The 21,714-nt window shown below is 38.5% G+C and overlaps 2 protein-coding genes across 5 annotated transcripts in view; both read right to left on the bottom strand.

The window, feature by feature from the left end:
- Positions 1–1,912: 1,912 nt before the first annotated feature.
- On the bottom strand, positions 1,913–14,879 carry sfxn5a (sideroflexin 5a). Its single transcript, XM_066679576.1, has 14 exons — positions 14,726–14,879; positions 13,696–13,764; positions 12,858–12,935; positions 12,430–12,456; positions 11,422–11,476; positions 10,844–10,869; positions 10,374–10,427; positions 10,211–10,267; positions 9,949–10,014; positions 8,553–8,643; positions 6,770–6,885; positions 6,177–6,262; positions 4,716–4,833; positions 1,913–2,943 (listed from the first exon to the last, which is right to left on the bottom strand). The coding sequence occupies exons 1-14, from the start codon at positions 14,783–14,785 to the stop codon at positions 2,866–2,868; spliced, it is 981 nt and encodes a 326-aa protein (XP_066535673.1). The 5' UTR covers positions 14,786–14,879; the 3' UTR covers positions 1,913–2,865.
- Positions 14,880–16,740: 1,861 nt separating this feature from the next.
- rab11fip5a (RAB11 family interacting protein 5a (class I)) overlaps positions 16,741–21,714 on the bottom strand; it is a 32,282-nt gene continuing 27,308 nt past the window's right edge. For all 4 annotated transcript variants that reach the window (XM_066679038.1, XM_066679036.1, XM_066679037.1 and 1 more), the window contains 2 exons: positions 21,094–21,223; positions 16,741–19,511 (listed from right to left, as the gene is read on the bottom strand). In XM_066679038.1, the coding sequence (XP_066535135.1) occupies positions 19,254–19,511; positions 21,094–21,223 (388 nt within the window). In that variant the 3' untranslated portion in view covers positions 16,741–19,253. The remainder of the gene's footprint in view (positions 19,512–21,093; positions 21,224–21,714) is intronic.

Genomic DNA, 21,714 nt, shown 5'->3' with positions numbered 1-21,714 from the left:
ACACCTGAGAATGACACTCAAGAGCAAAGAGTGGACATGAGAGAAAGGCAGAGGGGGAAATATGCATGTGTTAGTAGGTTTGTTTTGAGTCTATTGGACACCCTATCCTACACACAGGTGCACACAGGTGTGCACAAACACACACACACACACACACACACACACACACACACACACACAAAATCCTCAAAAGCTCACTATTACATCACATGTGTCTTTATTTCTCATTATTTATAAATTTGATTATTGTAAAGTTCTGCAAGACAATTACTACAGTCATTCAATATGACAAACATTTACAGTATGTAACTGTCTAATCCAGAGGCCAAAAGAAGGTCAACAATCAAAAGCTTTTGGACGGACTCACTCATGGATATATAAATACAGTGCCCCAAATTGCAGGTTCTGCAAGGATGGAAAATAATACATTTGCATGTTTTTGGCTGATTGCCCAGAGACCTATCTCACAGCAATTCCATTAGCATACAAAAACAACATAGTGCTTCTGTCACCTACCACTATCCTCTGCAACCTCAGCCCTGGACTACACAGATGAACTGCTTCTGGTGCCTAGCTATTCTCTAAACTAACCAAAAGCACAAAGGCTTTAAAAGCAGAGAAAAAACAACATTTAATTTATTCATTAAACACTAAGCTTACTAAGGACCCATATGACATTTTCTTCTCACTGTCCTCAAGTCCATTTATGACGTTTGTTTTGGTACAAAAATATTTGTAAATCATTTTCACATGACAATTTTACTTCCATATTACAACTTTTTTTCCTGAATGGCTGATATATATATAACTTTTTAGGCAGGGTTAAACTGATATAAATTCATAAAACTGATTATGCAGCTTAGTTTGCAAAAATTGACCATGTGAACTGCAAAAAAAAGTGTACATTCTGAAACTTGAGCAATGTTCAGAGCAAAAAAAGTTTTTCAATGGGCTCTTTAAACATAATCTGATAACTCATAACCAGAAACATATATCTAGAGGAAAAATGTTAAAGATACAGAAGTGCAGGACATTGTTTGAAACTTGATGAGATGTTTCATATATATTTTAGATATAATATTTAATTTCAGATACAATATTCACAGAGAAGAATTTGAGTGAACTAAGTGTTGTGTAACTGCATAAACCTGTGTTGGGGCATCCCCAAGACTCTTCTATATAGTTAATGATTCGGCATGCAGCTTCATGTCCCACCCTCTCTCACCATGGCCCACCGTGACCTGTTTCCATAACAACCAGGTAAAAAAAAACAAAATGGCCCCCTCCTTCCTGATCTGTAGATGAATCTAATGATAAGGGAGAAGTTTACAAGACTTATTTTGCAGCCTTACCAAAAGAACACAAACACAGACAAATATAATCAGATACATTCATTTACGACATTAAAACATAAAAAAAAGAACTAAATATAGGTTCAGGTGGGTTTTCTGTAAGAATTTTTTCAGTCAAAATGGCAAAAATAACAAGACATTGAGAAATTTACATCCAGATAGCAGACACTTTTGGGGCTAATGTGGGTCACTTTTGACATGTATAGCTTAGATATGGGCCACATTTTGGCCAAACATTCATTGTTATCCGGACAGGGTGGGAAACATACGAAAGACAATTTTCTTGTAATGAAGGAGCGTTTGATCAGTTATTTGCCAGGTGGGATTCCCAAAAGCAAAACACCATGCTGATAAGAGGGTAGCTAATCTTACAGTGTACTGTAGCATGCAATTGGATTGATGCTGATGAATACAGCTCACTTTTCAATGCTTGCAGGTTCCATGATAAACTCTGTGACTCAGCAGCCACACACTTGCCCTCAGCTGTACTTCTGCTTTCCATTATTGCAGAGAGCAATTGTGATTTTGAAGAAATTGAGACTAATATATATATATATATGATATAAGGCTGTGTACACTACTCTATTACTGATTGTTTTGATAAAAAATGTCTGTCACTGTATCCACTAAGCAATGTCTTAATTAACATCTGTAAACAGTAATATATTTACTTAATCTATCTATTAACTGACATTATTTCTTCACATATTGAAATAATTATTTCTTCAATTTTATAAACAGATAACCACATGTTCCACTTGTTTAAGATGCAATTATTTTCTTCATTTTATGTACAAAAATTATGAATAAAGTGAAGTGATGTATATTTTCTGCAGGTCAAATTTAAATATCACAGTGTACACATTTGGCTCAGATCTCTTAGCTAGGAATCCTATTCTTCCTCACAAGTTCATTTTCTGCTTTGCATCATATTGAAACAGGCTGTAACTGCAGAAACTGTAAACACATACTTTTCTTTCATTTTTGCTTCTCACAAATTTCACATTCCACTGTTTGTCAAGCTGAATTAATAAAACATATTAATGAAAACATAATGCATTAAACAAATCTACAAAATAGACAATTATGGCACGTAATCTATCATTCAGTTGTCAATTTCCTGTTGATTAGGCATTAATATCCTAACTGCCCAATGGCTTATTCAAGTGAATGCAAAGAAGTTAAGCGATTAGAGCTAACGTGTGAATGCGCCTGTCGTTGTACGCAAGTGATAATAAATTCCACAGACACACACACACACACACACACACACACACACACACACACACACACACACACACACACACACACACACACACACACACACACACACACACACACACACACCCGTGGCAGGTTAGAACCAAACACAGAGGCGGAATGTCCTCATAGCCCTCTGTGGCATGACTGGGCTGTGTGTAGTGCCACGCTTCATTTCATCACTGAACTTTGGACTCGCAGCTTCAGAGCGTTCTCAGATGTTCTTTACCTAGTGTTTAACAGTTGTGTTTGGTTAAAGACCCTTGTTGTAGGTCAGGACCTTGCACTTCATTCCTGCTGAGATTTCTGGCTCAAGCTGAGAAGAGTGAATCTGAGAGAGAGAGAGAGAGAGAGAGAGAGAGAGAGAAAGATACACATTCTGTAAATAAAGAGATTAGCTCAAGCATGACTCAAGTGTAGCTCATCAGTCAAATTTTAGATGAGCATTAATGTCCCCTCATGACCAAGTTCATCATTAGCTTGATCATTTCAAAGCCTCTTGCACACATTTTAAATTACCTACAAAACTATAACATTCACTGTGTTTTTGTGTGTACATTTTTTTTATATATCCATGTTAGGGAGCTGATCTCTCAGCTAAAAATTACATTCATTAACCGTAAACATCCACTCATTAAGATGTTTAAAATGTTTAATCAAACGTGAATTAAGAGAGCTGTGTGTCTTCCATCACAGCCTCAAGCATTTTTTCACAGGCATTTTTCACAGGCAAAACTGATGCTTAAAAAAAATAATAATATGTGCAAAAATAAAGTGATGAGTACTGGTAAATGTCCAAAGCATAGCTAAAACGCGCAATATTTTGCTCAGAAACAGATGGCAAGGAGTGCGCGAGTGTGTGAGGCAGAATCTGAAACAGACGTGCTGTGGGGTGTGAAAAGGTGGGGGTACGGGAGCGGCGGATTTTTGGGAGCACACTCGTCTGGAACCCTATGAAACGTGCAAAGAGGGAGCGAGGAAGTGAGAGGAGAGGAGGAGGGGAGAGGAGAGAGAGGAATGGAAGACGTTGGCAGCACATATGTCTGTAGTTCAGTAACCATATGGATGAACAGCTTATTACAAACCATTTTAAATCATAACCCTCTAGATGAGAGACAAAGAGAAAGGGAGAAAAGGAGAGAGAGAGAGAGAGAGAGAGAGAGAGAGAGTGTGTGATAGGATGTAGAGGCTGCAGTGTAACCTGTTTTGAGGGCTGTTGTACAGTATTTGATTGTAGTATGCTGGGCTGTTGTGTATTACAGTGGTGTATTTTGTTACATGTGAGGAGTTAAACTCCAGCAACAGCAGGGTGAAATGGACATGGCAGAGAACCTGAACATAAATGTGCCATGTTTTAAAGTACACTTCAGCATTCTGCTATGACATGGTGTTCAGAGTATTGTAGTGTGCTGAATATTACTTGTTAATACTAGGCCTGTTAAGGTCATGACTGTTGCCTTCTAGGTAAATACAAGTTGAAGTAGCTTGCTTCCTTGCTGTTGAGATATTATAGCTCCAAACTGAGGCATTCAAATAAACATTTATTACTCCGCTAGGCTTTTTAAAAGGTATCACTACCAATCAGTGCTTAAGAGTGGGTTTGTAAGATTTAAGTTATATTTTAATATATGCATTTTCTGCTTTATTCACACCGAGTTTGTTTCAAAATAATCATGACATTGTTACGTCGACAACTGAAATATAAACATGGTAAGCTTAAATAACTGCAATCAATCAGCTCAAATAACTTTGATCACGTGATTTTTTTAGCAACTGTCTCAGGCCTAGAATATACTACCACAACAACTCTATTAACATTATTATTTTTGTAGCACCTTTCAGACATGTGAGGACACTTTATTTCAAGAAACTAAAAAAAAATAAAAATAAAATAAAAATACAAAAACACAGAGACGGATATTATGCTGGAAAAAGGGATGTTCTTGAGTTTAGATTCAAACCTACATTTTTAAATTCCACAGACTAAGGCTTATTATTGAGTATTGAGTTTCTTGGGAAACTATGCAAAGTTAGTTGTCAATTGGTCTTTGAAAGTCAAAAAGTTAAAGGATGAAAATGTTTGTTCAACTGTAGTGTGCTCACCTGGCTGTTTTGAGGAAACAGGCTAATGGCGAGTGGCAGGGCCAGACTGAACGCGCAGAGGCACACCAGGCTGTGCACTGGCAGCACAAGTCGAGGGTGTCTTTGCAGAAGAGGGAGACTAATGCACACGCGCACACACACAGACACACACACAAAAGCCACTCTGATCATTCAGCACAACAAAAAGTAAACTCTCAGCATCCTAAGCATTCCTGTGATCCTTATTAAACCCCATCCTTCCCCAACACTTCCTTTCTGCTGTGAGAGCACTCAGCGGCTGACACCTCGTTCAGCCCTCACTCCCGGCCACAGTATGGCATGGGGGCTTGTGGGATAGCGTGCTCTGCAGGAGTCCTCAAGAGCAGTCCTGCTTTAATGAAGGCAACGGCTGCCTAATGACGACTTCATCAACACATTCACATGATGAGCTTTAATTGGCCAACAGACACAACCAAGCTCTCTGTGTGTGCGGGATTGTGCGCAAGTATGTTCATGCGTGTGTGCGCTCACGCAATATGAAGCAGGTTTCAGAGGGGGAGGGGCAAAGAAAAGCCGCAACGAAAGAAGTTCCTTAAAGATCTTTTATCATGTCCATCAATTGTCTAAAATGTTTCATCATGGTCATCAGTCAATCTTAATTTGGTCTGAGAAAAAGCAAGAGAAAAGGAGAGGTACACGTTAAAAAAAAAAGGCCAAAAAGGTAGAGGGGAAAGGAGGGTCTAAATGTTGGCTGTGAATGACGGTGGCAGACAGTAGGAGGCCTGCAGGTAGAAAACTATGCTAAAGGTTCACACATCACATACATATATCACACACACTCCTCTCAGCACACTAATCCATCACATACGCAACCCCCCATTACACTGACCCTTCTGCTCCCTTGTTCCCGCTCCATTGAAAGCAAGTGAGGGTGAGCTGACAGGAAGTATTGCAGAAGACAACTCACCGTTTGCTCTTTTACTAATACACACACACACACCTGTGAGATATTATATGGAGAGTGAGAAGCAGTTGAGACAGAGGCTGTCAGCCTTAACAAAACCAATCAAGCTCTCTTAAAGCATGAAACCTAAAGATAAATAACTATTACATACTAATAGCCTACATTTACACAGACAGACCACAGAAATGCTCAAGAAAAGCATGTACAAATTGACATGGGATTCAGGGAAACACTTTGTAAAACATATGAGTTTCATCTTAAGAGAGTTTTGCTCTTCAGGAGAGGGCCATCACCTTTACCTAATTACGTACAACTAAGGCCTTCAGGAGGCAGCAAATATTAGATGCAGGTGTGATGAAACTGAACTCCTCAGGGATGCCAGGACCAAGATTGGGCACCTGTGCTCTAAATGTTACAGGTCAATTTTCCAGGCCCAGATTAAGGCTTATGCTAGAATATAAATAATTTCCAACAGAAAGTCATATCAACACCCATAAGACATAAAATAAAGTACCAACCTCTCTAGGATGGACATCACCACAGGTGGCAGAACCAAGATGGGCATGGGCAGGACAACACGCGTCAAGGCGGTCTCCAACAACGCCTGGGCACAAACCAATGCACTTAGTATTGAAGATTTATGATCAGTTAATTTTTTACTGCACACAGTTGTAAATTTCCCTGCTGTAGGACAATTAAATGATCTTATCACCACATTTTATCTGTTTATAATGTGCATATGGGTTGTAAAAAGGCGCTTTCAAAACATCAGTGTCACATTAAAACATTTTAATAGATGAAAAAAATATAATTATAGAAAATATAACTATGGATATCTAATCAGCTGTATGCGCAATTAATGAAGATACTAAACACTGGTTATTATTTACATTCTGTCTATAGTTTATAATTATACCATGGATAACTGTATATTTTAAAAATTTCAGGCAGTTATTCAAAGCTCTGCAAATACTAATGACACAAACAGAAAATCACAAGTTATCACTGAAATATATAATTTCATATTATTAAGTAGCCCTAATGAAAAGCATAATGTTAGCCCTACTGATTCACAAGGACTGTTCATGTGAAGCTTTCAGTACCCACTCACACGTCTGGCTGCAAGTTTAGAGGTGCCCACTACATTGCCATCATTATCCAACACACTGATGCCCTCAGAAAGCTCACTGTGGCGCATCAGCAACACATTACACACGTTGGCAGTAGCTATAGAAAGCAACAGATTGGGAAACACATCAATCAGAAAACTCTGTTCCATCCATATTGAAAAAGACCACTTTTTGTTTTTTTAAAGAAAGAACTGTGAAGATTAACAAAGGAAAAGAGGCTTTCCATCATATCCACAAATCTCAGAAGTGGGAGTAAATAACGTGAATTATATCTTTATTAAGGTTAGGCAAACGGCAGAAATAAAAACAATAAAAATAACAAAACCGGTAACAAGCTACATAAAGCTGAAAACAATGGAAAGAAAGTGGAATTTAGATAGTGGCATGAATGTTTCAGACAAATTCATTTATATGGGTGTATGAGAGAGACACACTAAAAAAGACACAAAGAGAGACTAAGAGAGAGAGAGAGAGAGAGAGAGAGAGAGAGAGAGAGAGAGAGAAGAGAGCCTGAAGCATTTTTAATTTGCAGGCCTTGTGTTGTGAGTTATCAGTGTTCAGTGCTGCAGTGTTGTGGGGCTGAGTTAATTGGCTGAGTAAATAGCTATTCACCTCTGAGGGGTTTAGACCCAGACCAATTAACCATACACATGCACACGCACACACACACACACATATGTGTATATATATATATATATATATATATATATATATATATATATATATATATAAATTGTGCATGCAAACATTTGGGTTTACAACCCAATATTTAAAAACATCAAAATGCATAAAGCAGTTGAAGTGGCAGGGTAAGTGAGTTATGATTTAGGTCACCCATGGTGGCAAGAGATATATAAAAACATAAATAGATGTATACTAAGTGAAGCCACCGTATGTTTTGTGTGTGCCTGGAGGTTGTCCTTCAGATTGTTAACCAAACTCCAAACCTCTGCTACACTACCCTGAGAAATAAATAAATGAATAAATAAACAAAAATGTCAAATTTCAAACAACTTTTTTTTTCTTTTGTGTTCTGTGAGCTTAATGTAATAATTTGGAAATACACTTGGAAAAACAACACCACCACTAACAAAGACATAGCGGCCTGGAGACAGGAAGCCCTATGCTGACACAGAGAGCTCTTTAGGCCTAATTAACCAATTAGAGAGCAGCAACCAAGAGCTAGCGAGGCTCCATTACCCAAGCCAAAAGGTAAGGGGGGACTGGCTGATTTAATTAAAGGGGTGGGGTGAGGGGACAAAAACAATTTAATTACAGCCAAGTGTCCCCACGGCATCCTGGGACTGTCTCTCTGAGTCCCTTTGGCCTTGTTAGAGCCGGAGAACGCTAATGGAACCAAGAGATAGCTTTCCAGCGATTCCCCTCTGACACTAGTCAAAATAGAATACATCAATAAACAAAAACAAACAAACACTTAATGTATTGGTGGTTAAAGGATGGTGCACGCAAGCACTCATTTGGAGGCCAAGTGTCATTACAATTACAAACACAAGGCAATGAGCGCTCAGACAGAAGTAGTAGACATGACATCAAACTGACATGGTCTTAATGAATTAATATTTAGCTCGACTGATTCCATCATTTAATTGTGTCTTGCAGACATTCTAATCATTAGGCATTCATAAGGCCTGCAAGACAGGAAGAGAGCTGAATTTGACTCAGAGTTAAAAAGACTAAAACAGTGTAGACTCTAATTCTTTATGTCCATAACACAAGCGTGCACACAAACACACTCACACATACCAACAGCAGGGAAAGGGATGAATCTTTGGATCAGAAGTCGTGTCACTGGGCTGAAACCTTCAGCTCTCTGAATCAGTACATTCAGCCCCACCTGTATAATACAAAAATGTTCTTAATCACAGAGATGAACAGAAGACATGTTAAAACACTGTCATTTACACTAAGCATAAATTTCTTAACATCTTTACCACTACAGTGGTAGTGATGAAAACAGGAGGACACAATTCATTGTTAATTTCTCCGGTTCTAAGCAAGTCACATCAGATTTCTCTGAATGAGTTTCAACTTTAACATCACAGACATTAAAATAGGGACAGTTTTAGAAGTGTTAAATTTCCCCTAAAAAATGTATAAATAAATGTATCCTAAACACAATCAAACCCTGATGCTAACGGAGTCTTACCTAAAACATTCCAAAACTGAGCTGCAAATTAGAAAATTGTCAAAAATTAAAAACTGAAGAAAACGTTATCCTTTGATACTGAGCAGTGACTAAGATGATAGAGAAATAAAAACAGTAGCAAAAAGTCAAAAGCAGCCATTTGGAACAAATTTCCCAGAGCAGCTATAAATAACTGCTAATAAATTAAATCTGTTCTATTTGACTCATACGCACAAAACATCTGTTAACAACTTCACAGCATTTCAAATTATCCTGCTGCTTAAGACAGCAAAGATGAGGAAATCAACCCTGAAATCAGTTCCTAATAGTCTCATAGTCATTAGGAATCACAAACATAATTAAAATGTTCTCTAACCTCTAACTGTGAACTTAAGCTGGACTCTTGACGAGAAAACTCTGGTAGTAAATATATAAATTTGTTTTTTTTCTGGGTTCCATAAGGACAACGGGTCTCCTAAGAGGCTACAAGGCTTGGTGACAGGTCGTGGCAGGCTGTGTGAAGTTGTTTCTTGCTTTGCTTTGGGAGTCTCTGGTCATTTCCAACAGCTCCTGTTACAGGCCTGTCTAACTGCCATCTAACAGCTCTCTCCACTCTCCCCTGCCCCTCCCCAGCGGGGGGCTTCAGCAGGATTTGAGTTTTAATTAGTGACCCCTCCCTCCACTTCCCACAGGCATGGGGCCATTTGTAGCTGCCGTCACCCTGGTTATGGTTGTCATGCCCCAGGGCATCAAACTGCCGCCCAGTAGGGCAGCTAATTGGCTCTTGGGTACACAGGGGGGTGTGGCCATACGGACACATGTGTTGAGCTTTGTGCACGAGAGAATAGCACCTGGTGCATGAGGGACTGGACTTCATCAGTTTGCTTGACAAATTTGTACTTGATATCAACAATGGAATACACTCATGAAAACCTATACACCACACTTCAACAGTAGGGCCTGCTGTGTGAGAGAGAGTGTGTGTGTGTATTAGTTTACCCATTGTAAACTCACTGCAATTGTAACTGCACTGCTGACGGCTCCCAGGTATCCTTGGAAGAACTTGGAGAATGGTGCGGGCTAAAAGTAGAATAAATAATCACCCACCAAATGACATTGATAACAGCAAAGATCACACAAATGCAAAAGGGAGGATGGCATACAAGATCTCACTTCAATTATTCGGGCCTCATCAAGAGCCTCGTGGTCTTTAACCTAAACTCCTGTTTCCCTTCTCTACTGCACTTTGGAAAATACAGTGCTGCTCATACCTCACCTTAGAAGCATTGCGATTGCAGTAGTTCACACAGGCGTTATGGCTCTGGTTCAGCCACTGTGAGATAAGCAGTGAAAGAAAGAGGTGAACACGAGTCAGGTCTAATTTAATGGCCAACATTTTAATCTGTATAGTGAACCAGAAGTTGGAAAAGAGGTTCTACCTGCCAGAAGATAGTAGAGGCCAGTGTTGGATTAGGAAGCAGCAGGCCCACAACCTATCAGAACATTGCAATTACAGTAAGCAAAAGAGACATTTAGGGTTTAAAATCTTAAAAACATTCAGAAAGATTTCTATTAGGTTCTGGTCAAACTTTTATTTAATACCATATACATGTGGGTTCCTTGTCTAACTACACTTTCTGTTGGTTATCTAAGTGGACAAAATCATGCGTGCTCACACAAATTTAAAAAAATCATTCACACACACATCTTTTAGATAAATGATTCTATAAAAAATATTTATTGAAAGGTTCTTCAAAGAATATAAAAATCAAAAGTTCTTCTAAGCATTTAATATTTTATTTGCAATTTATTTTAAAGAATTAATTAGCCATGGGCAAAATCATAAAGGGAGGACCAGCAGGTGCACAGTAAATTACAATATTCTTTTTTAGAGCAGATCGTAACTTACCACTGGGGTACCAAAAGGAATGTAACCTAGTAATGAAAATCAAAGGTTGAAAAAAAAGTAGGGAACGTGTGACGAAAAAAAACTTGACAATTAAAAAGAAAAAACCCTGTAAGTGTACAACATAATGTGATATGGATTAACTTGCCATATCAGTCACTATGTGGTTTAATTATACTATGTATAGGCCCTCACATATCATCATCACTGACCTTTCACATGGTAATAACACTCTTATTAACCTAAAAAGCCTCTATCATTCATTCCAATGGAGACCATCACCACATTCCAGCAACTCCAGGTCCCTCTCTCCTATCTTTAAATAGCTGTGTTAACACCAGACTAAAATACTCCCATTTCTGAGAGGCCCAACAGCAGTTGTAGGCAGCAGGGGGCAGAGGCCTTAATCAGAGCCCAGCTGAGTGTGACCTTTCCCAATCACTCAGCTAGTGCAGACCCCCTGCCATGCTGCCCACATCCCCAGGGCTGGTAACAAGGAGCAAACAGCCAGCCAGCCATGACACAGACACACACACACACACACACCAGGACTCACTCCAGAAGCATGCTCACACTCTCACCTGACATGCGAAAGGGCATGGGGATTTTTTCTCCAGTGTCTGGATGGAGGATGGCCTGAAGGTACAATGACCCCACAGACACCACCAAGGGGAACGGATGAAAAAGAAGGGAATGGTGAAATAAGACAAACAGGAGGAATCAAAAACATGATTACCTGAGATCCCTCATTAAGTACTCTTCTTAACATCTCTGCAGCATGTGTGTACGAGAATGAGTATGTGTATATGCATACGGGTGTTTCTACAAAGCTATCTGTGACCAAGACACAGAGAGAGTTCTTACTCTACATAGGAAAACAACTGATTTTCCAGCTGCTGATCAAAATGAGCAAAAGCAATAAAATTGCTAGTCTCCAAATTGAACAATGAAGATATAAATGATGTCAAATGTATGAGATATGAATGATTTTTGGTTATTGTGTCTTTTTCAGCATATGTACAAAACAAGTGACTATTGGCTAAAATCAATCATCAGAAAAAATTAAGCAACATTCTTAAAGAATATTCTGCCTTATAAAAGATGTATGTAAACTAACAATCCATTTCTCTGTTTAAAATCCTTTGCATGATGCATTTTTGCTACTTTTAAAGAATGTTTCAAGGAAATATAAATGAAAATTTAAAGTTTAAAGAATCTTCACATAATATAATAGTTCTAGGAATTATTATTAATAAAAATCCAAAAACAAGATCAAATAAAATAAAAATAAAAATCTAGACAAGAATTTAAAATTTGTTTTAGTTTGCATTTGGCATTGCTATATATTCAAAATTTTTGACAAAGTAGAAAATACAGTGAAATATTACTCTTAACATGTGACCTGTTACGGCTTATATAACAGTTTATGCAGAAGCCTAAAGTAATTATTAAAAACAATAATTAAAAAAAATAATTAAAAATGTAATAGTATAACTACATGAAACGATGACTGATGATAACAGCACAGACTTAAAAATGTCTCATCAAAGCATCCCTACATCCATATTAAAGATCCACTTCCCACTCACCTGTTTTACCTTCTGGGCCTCCCAAAGCTGGAACAAGAAAAAAATACATGATAATTAGACTATCCTCTAGTATTCTAGAGATGGTACTGTGACCTATGACCTTTGTTAAACAAAGTTAAACACATGGGACACAAAATCTATGTGTGTTTAGGTCCATCACTGTTATTGTGTGATGAAACCTATAGCAACATGGTCTGCTTCCACAACAAACACTGACCACACAACCTCCCGCAGTGACCTAATGGCACCTACTCATACACCTGCCATCAACTCCTCTTCTTCAGCCTGTTCAGCCGACGCAAACTCTCTGCCTCTTCAGCCTGTTCAGCCGAAGCAAAAAAAGCAGCCCTAGGATCTTATGGAGCACCTGCGCAGTGCATGCTTCTTAATACATGCTGAAAACACTATACAATTGTACACAATCTTACCTGTGCATTGGTCACACCTGGGGGTAGTGTGCCATCTCTGAAGTTTTCTAAGAGTTTCACACATTGGTTCAGATGACTCTAGAACAAAAAATATATATATCATCAAAATATTATGACTGAAGAAAACATTTCTGAAGGCTTTTAATGTAGAAAATTTACTTTACACTTAAACAAATGCTACAATTATAAATTGTAATGGTTTTGGCAGAGAACTTTAATAACCAGTTACCACTATTGCAGACACATACTGCACTTAGAAAATACAAATCCAATTATCCTCTTTATAAGTCAATGTATTGAACTTGCTGTCCAAATACCCTGTAATCTGACAAACTCCTGTTTTTTGTCCATAGCCTGCAAACTTATCAGCCATAGCATTAAAGCTACCTCTTTTTTCTACTCATTATCCTTTTTATCAGCTCTACATCTACCACATTGGTCCACCTTGCATCTGTTAAGTCAGACACAGTAGCTAATCTGTTGTTGCATTTTGTGTTGGTCATCCTCTAGTCTTTTATCTGTAGACACAGGATGCTGACCACCGAACGCTTTTGGCTGTGTTTTTTTTTGTGGGGGTGGTTTGTGGACCCCCCCCCCAACAAAATTTTCAATCCAGCAGTGGCACTGAAGGGAGACTGAGTGCAGTGTCTGATCAATTCATATGTGTACGCGCAAAGGAAATTTCACTGTCCTGACCATTATATCTGGACTATCAGCTAAGTGGATAAGTCAATAAAATGGATAATCAAAATGAAAGTAGAACAGTATAAAAATAAAAAGGAGGTGGATTTAATATTATGGCTAATCTGTATTGAATACTAAAGAAGGACTCACATACCTCTGACACAAAGAGCGTGCGAGGGTCAATCACATCCAGGAAATGCCTCAATCGACCATGAAAAGACCCCTGGGACGCAGAGAGAAAACACACAGAATGATCCTGCAGAGAATTAATGACCTGCTATACTCTGTATTCTATACCTGTAGTAGATGAGGATAGATCTGAACTTCACGGCTAATGGCAGACTGGATATAATCTTAGGAAGTAACTGTTTTGAAGAGAAACATAAAAAAGCTTTTATCTTATTAATTAGGCCATTAATTTTAATCGAAATTATTTTCATTTCTTTTTTCAGTTCCCAAAACTTTCTCCAGACGTAAGAGGCAGCTGCTGTGACATAAGGGCTCACCAGTTGTTTTTGTACACCAGGTGTGTATGCCTCATTACAGCAAAGTACCAACTGTCTTCCTCCTTCATAAACTGTGAAACTTTACGGATGCAATTAAACTTTTGCAGGGAGGGAGAGAGAGATAGAGATTCGCACCATTTTTCATGCTGCATGTTTTTGATAACAGACGGCGGTTTGCAGATGTTCGTGTCTGGCGTTGTCGCTGTAATTACAACAGATCTGTAGTTCACACTGTCACAAAACTCTCCTCTTTACCTCCGAGGACGAAATCACTCAGTCACTTCGCATCATTTAATGGCTAATTGGAGCCAGTTACCGCCGGTTCTTTTACACCGGCTAATTCCCTCATTTGGCAGCAGAAACTTTTTTTCACTCTCCGTTACTATTTACTTGGCAGGAGATACGCCGCTCTAAATCCAGTGGCGCTGTCGTACCAACAGGGGTCTCCATTAGAGCGAGTTCTCCCTCAGTTTTCCACAGTGACAGTCAAACGCCAAAGCAAGGAACAGCATTCATTTTTCTGCTGAAACACGCTCCAGAAACTCGAAGTCTACTAATGACCAGACTTGTACTAAATATAATACTTTGTTCACCAAGGTAAACATATACACAGCTTAGTCTTCTAAAAGAACAGTGCGGTAGCCGCGTGTGTGAAGTGCTCGAGCTGTGTGTTTTTACCTGGTCAAAACGAGACTCTCCGAGTCTGAAATCGGGGTACAATGTCCGTTTAGCACTCATAACGGAGTAAAACAAGCTCTCTGTACAATAAATACACTAATGTTGTATATAACACACAATTGACACTGCTGCTGTTTTCAGCGAGAGCCACACACGTCTCCAAATAAAGTCCGAGTGAAGGGAAGAGCCCCGGCACGAGGGGAGGCTTTCGGTGCATTTTGGGAAATGTTGTTTTCTAACTGCAGCAATAGTTCCTGGAACATATTTCCAGATTTATTTAAAATACACTAAACAGTGTCCTATTCAAAATTATTATCGCATTCAGGATGATATTGTTATGAACAAATAGTTTTTATAAACCACATATTTTAAATGCATGAGACTATCCAATGTAGGAAGTGTGTTATTTCAAAATGCTTTATCCAAGCGCAACAATTTTGAATATAAAGACATGGGAACGGATAAAACAACACCTGATATGCTATGCATTTCTCTAATAAATTTGGTAAATGTAGCACTGATGTTTCTTAAGTAAAGGCCTCTCGAGAACATCAGACAATTAGCCACCTTCACTGCAACAACAGCTTTCTCAGGAAGAGTTTATACTAGATGGACATTCAGCCACAAGAGCATTAGTGAAGTCAGTTACAGATGATGAATGAATAGTATTAAATAATAATAATAATAATAATAATAAAAAACAAGTTTGCTCATCCCAATGTATTGGTTGGCCTTTCTTCATTCTCCAGAGAACAAAGATTTACTGCTCCACAGCCCAATGATGGCAGGTCACCTCACTACCATGTAGCATCTGTGTGACATTGAGCTTGGTGACATTAGTTGTTCCAGAGTCATATTTCATGTCATGCCTTTCTGTGGAGGGTAGAATACAAATTATATTTACTGGTCACAGTGCATGCAACTTTAATGAGCAGAATTCACTATTAATATGGACGTTCTACAAACTTTTAGATATATAGTGAACATTGTAACTCTTTGAACTCTTTTCTGCTTAAGTTATATGTAGTTTTAAGACAGGCAAAATTAAGGGAAAAATTAATTTTGTTTAGTTTAGGCATAGACAATATGACAGCCCATTCTAAATTCACAGGCAATATGGAGTTGCCCCTCAAGATATTGGAGTGTGTCTGCTAATTTTCACCCATTCTTCTCACAAAGTTGGAAGTATACAATTTTCCAAAATATCCTGGTTATGCTGAAGCATTATGATTATTACTGCAACTATAAGGGCCTAGTCTAAAACCTGTAAAACAACCCCATAGCATTATTCTTTCCACTAATTTTATAGTTGGCAAAATGCAATCAGGCAGGTTATGTCCTGATGGCATTTGCCAAACCCAGATTCCTCCATCAGATTTCCAGATAGAGAAGCATGATTTTTCTTTTCACAGAACACATTCCCACTGCTCCAGAGTCCAATGGTGGTGAATTTTACACACTCCATCCAGTGCTTGGTTATATAAGGCTTGCACACAGTTGCTAGGTCATAAAAATACATGTCATGAAGTTCCCTGCAGTTAATGCAAGAGGGGGTTTGAAATTGCAGTTGAGTCAGCAGGATGCTTGTGATTTTTACACATTGTGCACCTCAGCACTCTGTGAATCCACTCTAACTATGTGGTCTGTCACTTTCTGGCTGAGTTGCTGTGGTTCTTAAATGCTTCCGTATATTGGTAATAACACACAGGAGATTGTGGAATATCTAGGAGGGAAGAAACATACACAAACGTATTTACTAAAGTGGTGCATACAGTTACATTACAGTGCTGTAATCAATAAGCTCTTCAGAATGACCCATTCCTTCACAAATGTTTGATTAGCTAGTGTCATAATATTATTGTCCAGTGTCAGTGCTGACAATCTTTTTCAAGCGCTGCATACCTTTAACTTTATTGAAAATAAATGCATAATTTCCTTAGCCCTGCTCAGCACACTGTATATTCAAATGCTGCCCTAAGATTATGAAAGAAGCACAGTGAAAATGCCATCCCAAAGTGAAAAGAGTTTATTTTGTTGACACAGATGCAAAAGGACAGACGAGAGAACTGAGCTTAAATAGTCTCTGACTCTACATCTTTTATCTATACCATAATCACACAAGCAAACATTTGCCTCTGTGGACAGTCATAGAACTACCTGCACATCCCAAAGAGAGCACCTCAGAGAAACACAGGGAGGATTTAAAAAAGAACAGAAGAAGATAAAATATTTCCCAATTCCTGCAGATTGGTCAGTTTTTATATTCTTTAAAACTTAAGACCTACCTGGACCTGCCCTCCCCATCATTTAAACAAAAAAAAAATAATAATAATACAGTTCAATCAGGAATGAAAAATGTTGGCCAAGTAAATGACTAAAATAATGCAATTTACACTCAGACTATTTTATTTAAAATAAAAAATTTGCAGCTACAATGAAAGTTTATCTTATATTCTATAAATGGGCATCTTAGATCTGCAGAAATAAAATAGCATAAGAACTGTAAACAATGTTTATTTGCAAATAAATTACCAGAGGTTCTGCTACATAAATGTAGTTTTGATTATTTATCAAATCTACAATTAAATGCACACATCCGTTTTCTACATTCATTCCAACTGACACATTCCAAAACATTAAGCCAAGGGCACTTGTACCTCCTAACTGGACTGTGGGTGCACAGTAGGTCCCACAGTCCTCTAGCCCTCTGCTCTATTGCTTTCTACATTATTACTGACTTCTAAAGAGAACCTGATGAACACAATCGTGGTGTGTGAGAACAGCATATTGTAATAAATATAAAGGCAAAGCAATGCCAAATGGGGAAAAACAAGAACATTAACCGCAAGAAAAAATAAAATAAAACATATTAAAAAAAAGTGAAATTTCGCAAAGCAGAACAGTGAAAATTTAAAAGAACAAATAGAACTTTACACATTTCTTTTACAAAAAAGCCTGAAAATACTAATATAAACAAGAACATAAGACTTAACAGGCATATTAGAACTGTAAACTTCAGTCTTTGACTTTATCGCAGTCGTTCCACACCAGTCCAGCTGAATGACAGTACAATTTAATTTTGTATCAGAATGGGAGGCAGAACATGTGAAGTGGTTCCAATCAATCATATCAATAAGTCTTTGATGAGTTACATGTATTATGCTGACTTCTATTTTTTTCCTTACTAATTGGGCTGGACTATGAGAATTACAGTAACACAGGAATACTGTAAGTATCTTAGGTTCAGAGAATGAGCTAGTGCAGTGCATATGTGCATCTATTTGTGTTCCCTCTGTACATTACCAATGTCTTGAGGAAAAAACATTTCCAGTGTGCGTGTGGCTTGAAAGTGCTGTAACATAGGCCTTTACCACATAAGTACACATGGTGCTACACCGCAAAACACACAGATAGTGGCAACATTAGAGTAACATCATAGTAACACTGCGGGGACACTGACACAGGCCAGAGCCACGGCTGTGCATGACACTAACACTGAATTATAGCAATTTCAGGCATTTAGTATTCTGGAATTATCCTTTCTTCACTTAAATTCACTCAAAGCTCCACAATGAGGCAGTAACATCCTATGTCTTTCAACTGACTTCACCTAACAGTCTGTTGGTAATCAAGTTAGAATGCACTCTCTCTTTAAGACATACTTGAAGGTCAGGTGCAGAGCTGAATTTAAGTGATGGTTTCAGCGACAGAACAGAGACATGATAAGGCAGCGTTTGGCATTTCATCAGAGTGGCATATACGCAGTAAGGACAGTACACATCCCGTTCTTACACCTGAAAGCTCTGGCAGCAATGTGTGTGCATTAGCTCAAGCAGGGAAGGGGAGGGGGAATAGGAAGGGCACCGAGTGACTGACACAGATGGGGAGGTGAGGCAGCAGCATGTTGTTTTGTGCCTCTGCTCGTATGCTTTTCAATAAAGTGCGGAAGACAGGAGGCACAATCAGATTCTGAAACCAATACATTCTGCTTTTCTCCTGCCTGGTCCTCAACCTTTCTCTCTCTCTCTCTACTTCTCTGGATATTCAAGCAGAATCTGCATGTTCAAGCAGCACAGCATTACATGTTAAAATGCAATAGGTCCCATTAATGTGATGGGAAAAGGAAGAGCAAAAATTAATTTGGTAAAATGCAGATTTTCGAGAATCAGAAACTATTCACCCAAGCTCATAAAAGACCGTGCCTCCCTTTGACTGGCTGATGATTTTGGTAACTAGCTGGACATCTGCACCTCTAAGACATCGGTCACTGGAAGTTGGACGCATTACTAAGCCCTGACTCGACAGGGATATATCTCCCAACTATGGACTCCTCAAAGAGACCCAAGGTGTATTTGGACACTGTTAAGCATGCCAAATATACAACATCTCCTCTGTGCCTATATAGTAATGCTGTTGCTGTACTCTACATTTACATGGTAGCTGTAGCAGTGCAGGGGTGCGACATCTGCACAAGATTTGTGGAAGGTTTGTGGATAGTTAGTGGAAGCGTGGCGGAGCAGGGGCCAGGTCACTTCATCTTGGAACGGACCTGCAGCAGCGTAGGCGTTTGCTCCATGATGCGGACAAGCAGAGTGTCAATGTAATCCTCCAGATCTCGGATTAAAACCTTCATCTTCTTTATCTCCACCTCCCGCTTCTCCAGTAGCAGCCCTCGGTGCTCATACTCCTCCTTCTCTTTTTGGAGCTCAGCATCTCGTTGCAGCAGCAAGGACACTAGCTCGCTGTGGTTCAGATGGTAGTAGGAGCCTCCACCCTCCACTAGAAGCTGACAAATTGAAAGAGTATATCAAGAAACTTAGTGTAATTTTAATCAGAATCACCTACCGTGTACGTTCACAGCATATGAATAAAATAACTCACAGTAGCTCTTACATTGCTAAAGGTGTAATGATACAAAGGTCCATTTTAAAACTGCAGGCATAATGTCAGCTTGGTTTAGCAGTGGTTTTATGATGGTGTTTTCCACTAATGGATGTGGTAGAGCGTGGCTGCACTAACTGGGTACAGTCAGTAACTGTATTGGTGAGTATGATCAAATGGAAAATTAATGTATGTAGGTGTATTTAATAAAATGGCTATTTATTATAAAACAAGGTTAACCAATTCGTTTAAAAAGGACAAGAGTTCAGCAGCATTCAGTCAACCAGCTGTATAACGTCTGATATAATCTGATAATTAAAGCAGAATATCTACTTTAATCTATGACTGTAACCAGGTATGGCTTCAGAAACACATCTCTATTTCAGCTTTTGTCAGTGGGACATATTCAAAAAAAAAAAAATAAAATAAAATAAAAAACTTGATTTAGCTTGATTTATCTTCCTGCTACCTTGTTAAACTTAAGATTTAATGACCTCAGAGAAGTAGCACAATTAGCTCTCTGGGCAAACCACAATGGATGAATTGGAAACAAAGAAAAACATGCTCATAAAAAATGTTTAATTTGACATGTTGGCTATACACCTAAAAGCCAAAACATTAACATAACCTTTTTTGGCATTAATTCTCCCTTTTATCAGCTCCAATTGGCATATAGATGCACTTTGTAGTTCTGTAATTACAGACAATAATTTCTCTCTGCCTACTTTGTTAGCCCCATGTCACCCTGTCCTTAAATGGTCAGGACCACCACAGACTAGGCATTATTTGGGGGGTGGATTATCCTTAGCACTACAGTTATAATGATATATTAAGAACTTCGGCGTCCTTGCTGGACTGAAGGGCCAACTAACCAAAAATGTCCAGCCAACAGCGTCCTTTGACCGCTGAAGCAGGATTAGAGGATGAACAGCACAGATGAGCTACGTCTCTGAATTTACATCTACAAAGTAGACAAACAGGGCCGGTGTGTTTAACACAAATGGATAGTGAGTGAGCACAATGCTGAAAAAATACACTCCCTACACTCTTAAAAACAAAGTTGCTACACAAGTTTCTTTGAGCGATGCCATAAAAAACATTTTGGTTCCATAAAGAAGTTCAATAAAAGTGTGAAAGGGGGCTAAAACATTATGCAGAGCAGCACATGAATATCAGTCTTCAATAGTATAACAACAAAGTGCAACTATAGGATCAGTGGAGCTGACGAACATTATAATGTTATGGCTGATCAGTTTATTTAGTGATTTTAGTCAATTTAGTGATGAGTGTTGAGACAGTTCTACTTTGTAATGTCACCTCAAGGTGTTACTTTTTCCACATGACACTATTTGTACTCCAGAATTAGAGCTGTCCCCTCATTAAAAATTTCTAGCACACATTTAAATGGATGCTCATTTATTTATTTATTTTTGTTTTTTTTAAGTATTCGTCCTCCTAATAGTATCAATTGTGTAATCTATTCATACCTTTTTTTCAGATTCTTGTTCTCCATGGTGACTACGGCCTGGATGTATGGTGGACTTTAGCTTCTCCAAAACAGAGCGACCTTCTGACTTTTTCTCATCTGGGGGTGTGAGTGGCTTCACTCGGTGTGGGCTGTGAGATTGCAGGAAGGAGAATGCAATATATTTAAACTTTTACCTTTTATCAAGAAAGGTATAACAATTCCAAGCACAGATCAAAAAATGCAAATTCAGATTAGGGTTTTATTTCAAGAATAAAAGCTTAGTGTCATGAAGAACAGTCACATGGTCCTCGGGTCCAGTGCAAAGAAATTCCATGCATGTTAGTCACAGTGATTAGTATTTAACCCTGGAAAAATACAAGCCAAGTGTTTAGTCACTTACACCACATATTACATTTTAGTGAATTGCATTCTTGCTGAGCGTTATGTAAAGGTAAATTTGCTAAATAAATTGATCTGATTCAAAACACCCCAGAATGCACCACAAGTGAATAAGTGCCCATTTGATTGTATATCCATGGAAATGAATCAAAACAGATAGACAGTTTTTTTACAAGACATTAGAATTAGTGATTGGGAAAAAACACCAGGATGTATGCACAGTTGGTAGAGAAGGAAGGAA

Source organism: Hoplias malabaricus, chromosome 8 (assembly GCF_029633855.1).
Source record: "Hoplias malabaricus isolate fHopMal1 chromosome 8, fHopMal1.hap1, whole genome shotgun sequence".
Taxonomy (NCBI): domain Eukaryota; kingdom Metazoa; phylum Chordata; class Actinopteri; order Characiformes; family Erythrinidae; genus Hoplias; species Hoplias malabaricus.
Note: the sequence above shows the minus strand (reverse complement) of the source record. Positions and strands in the feature narration are given on the sequence as shown.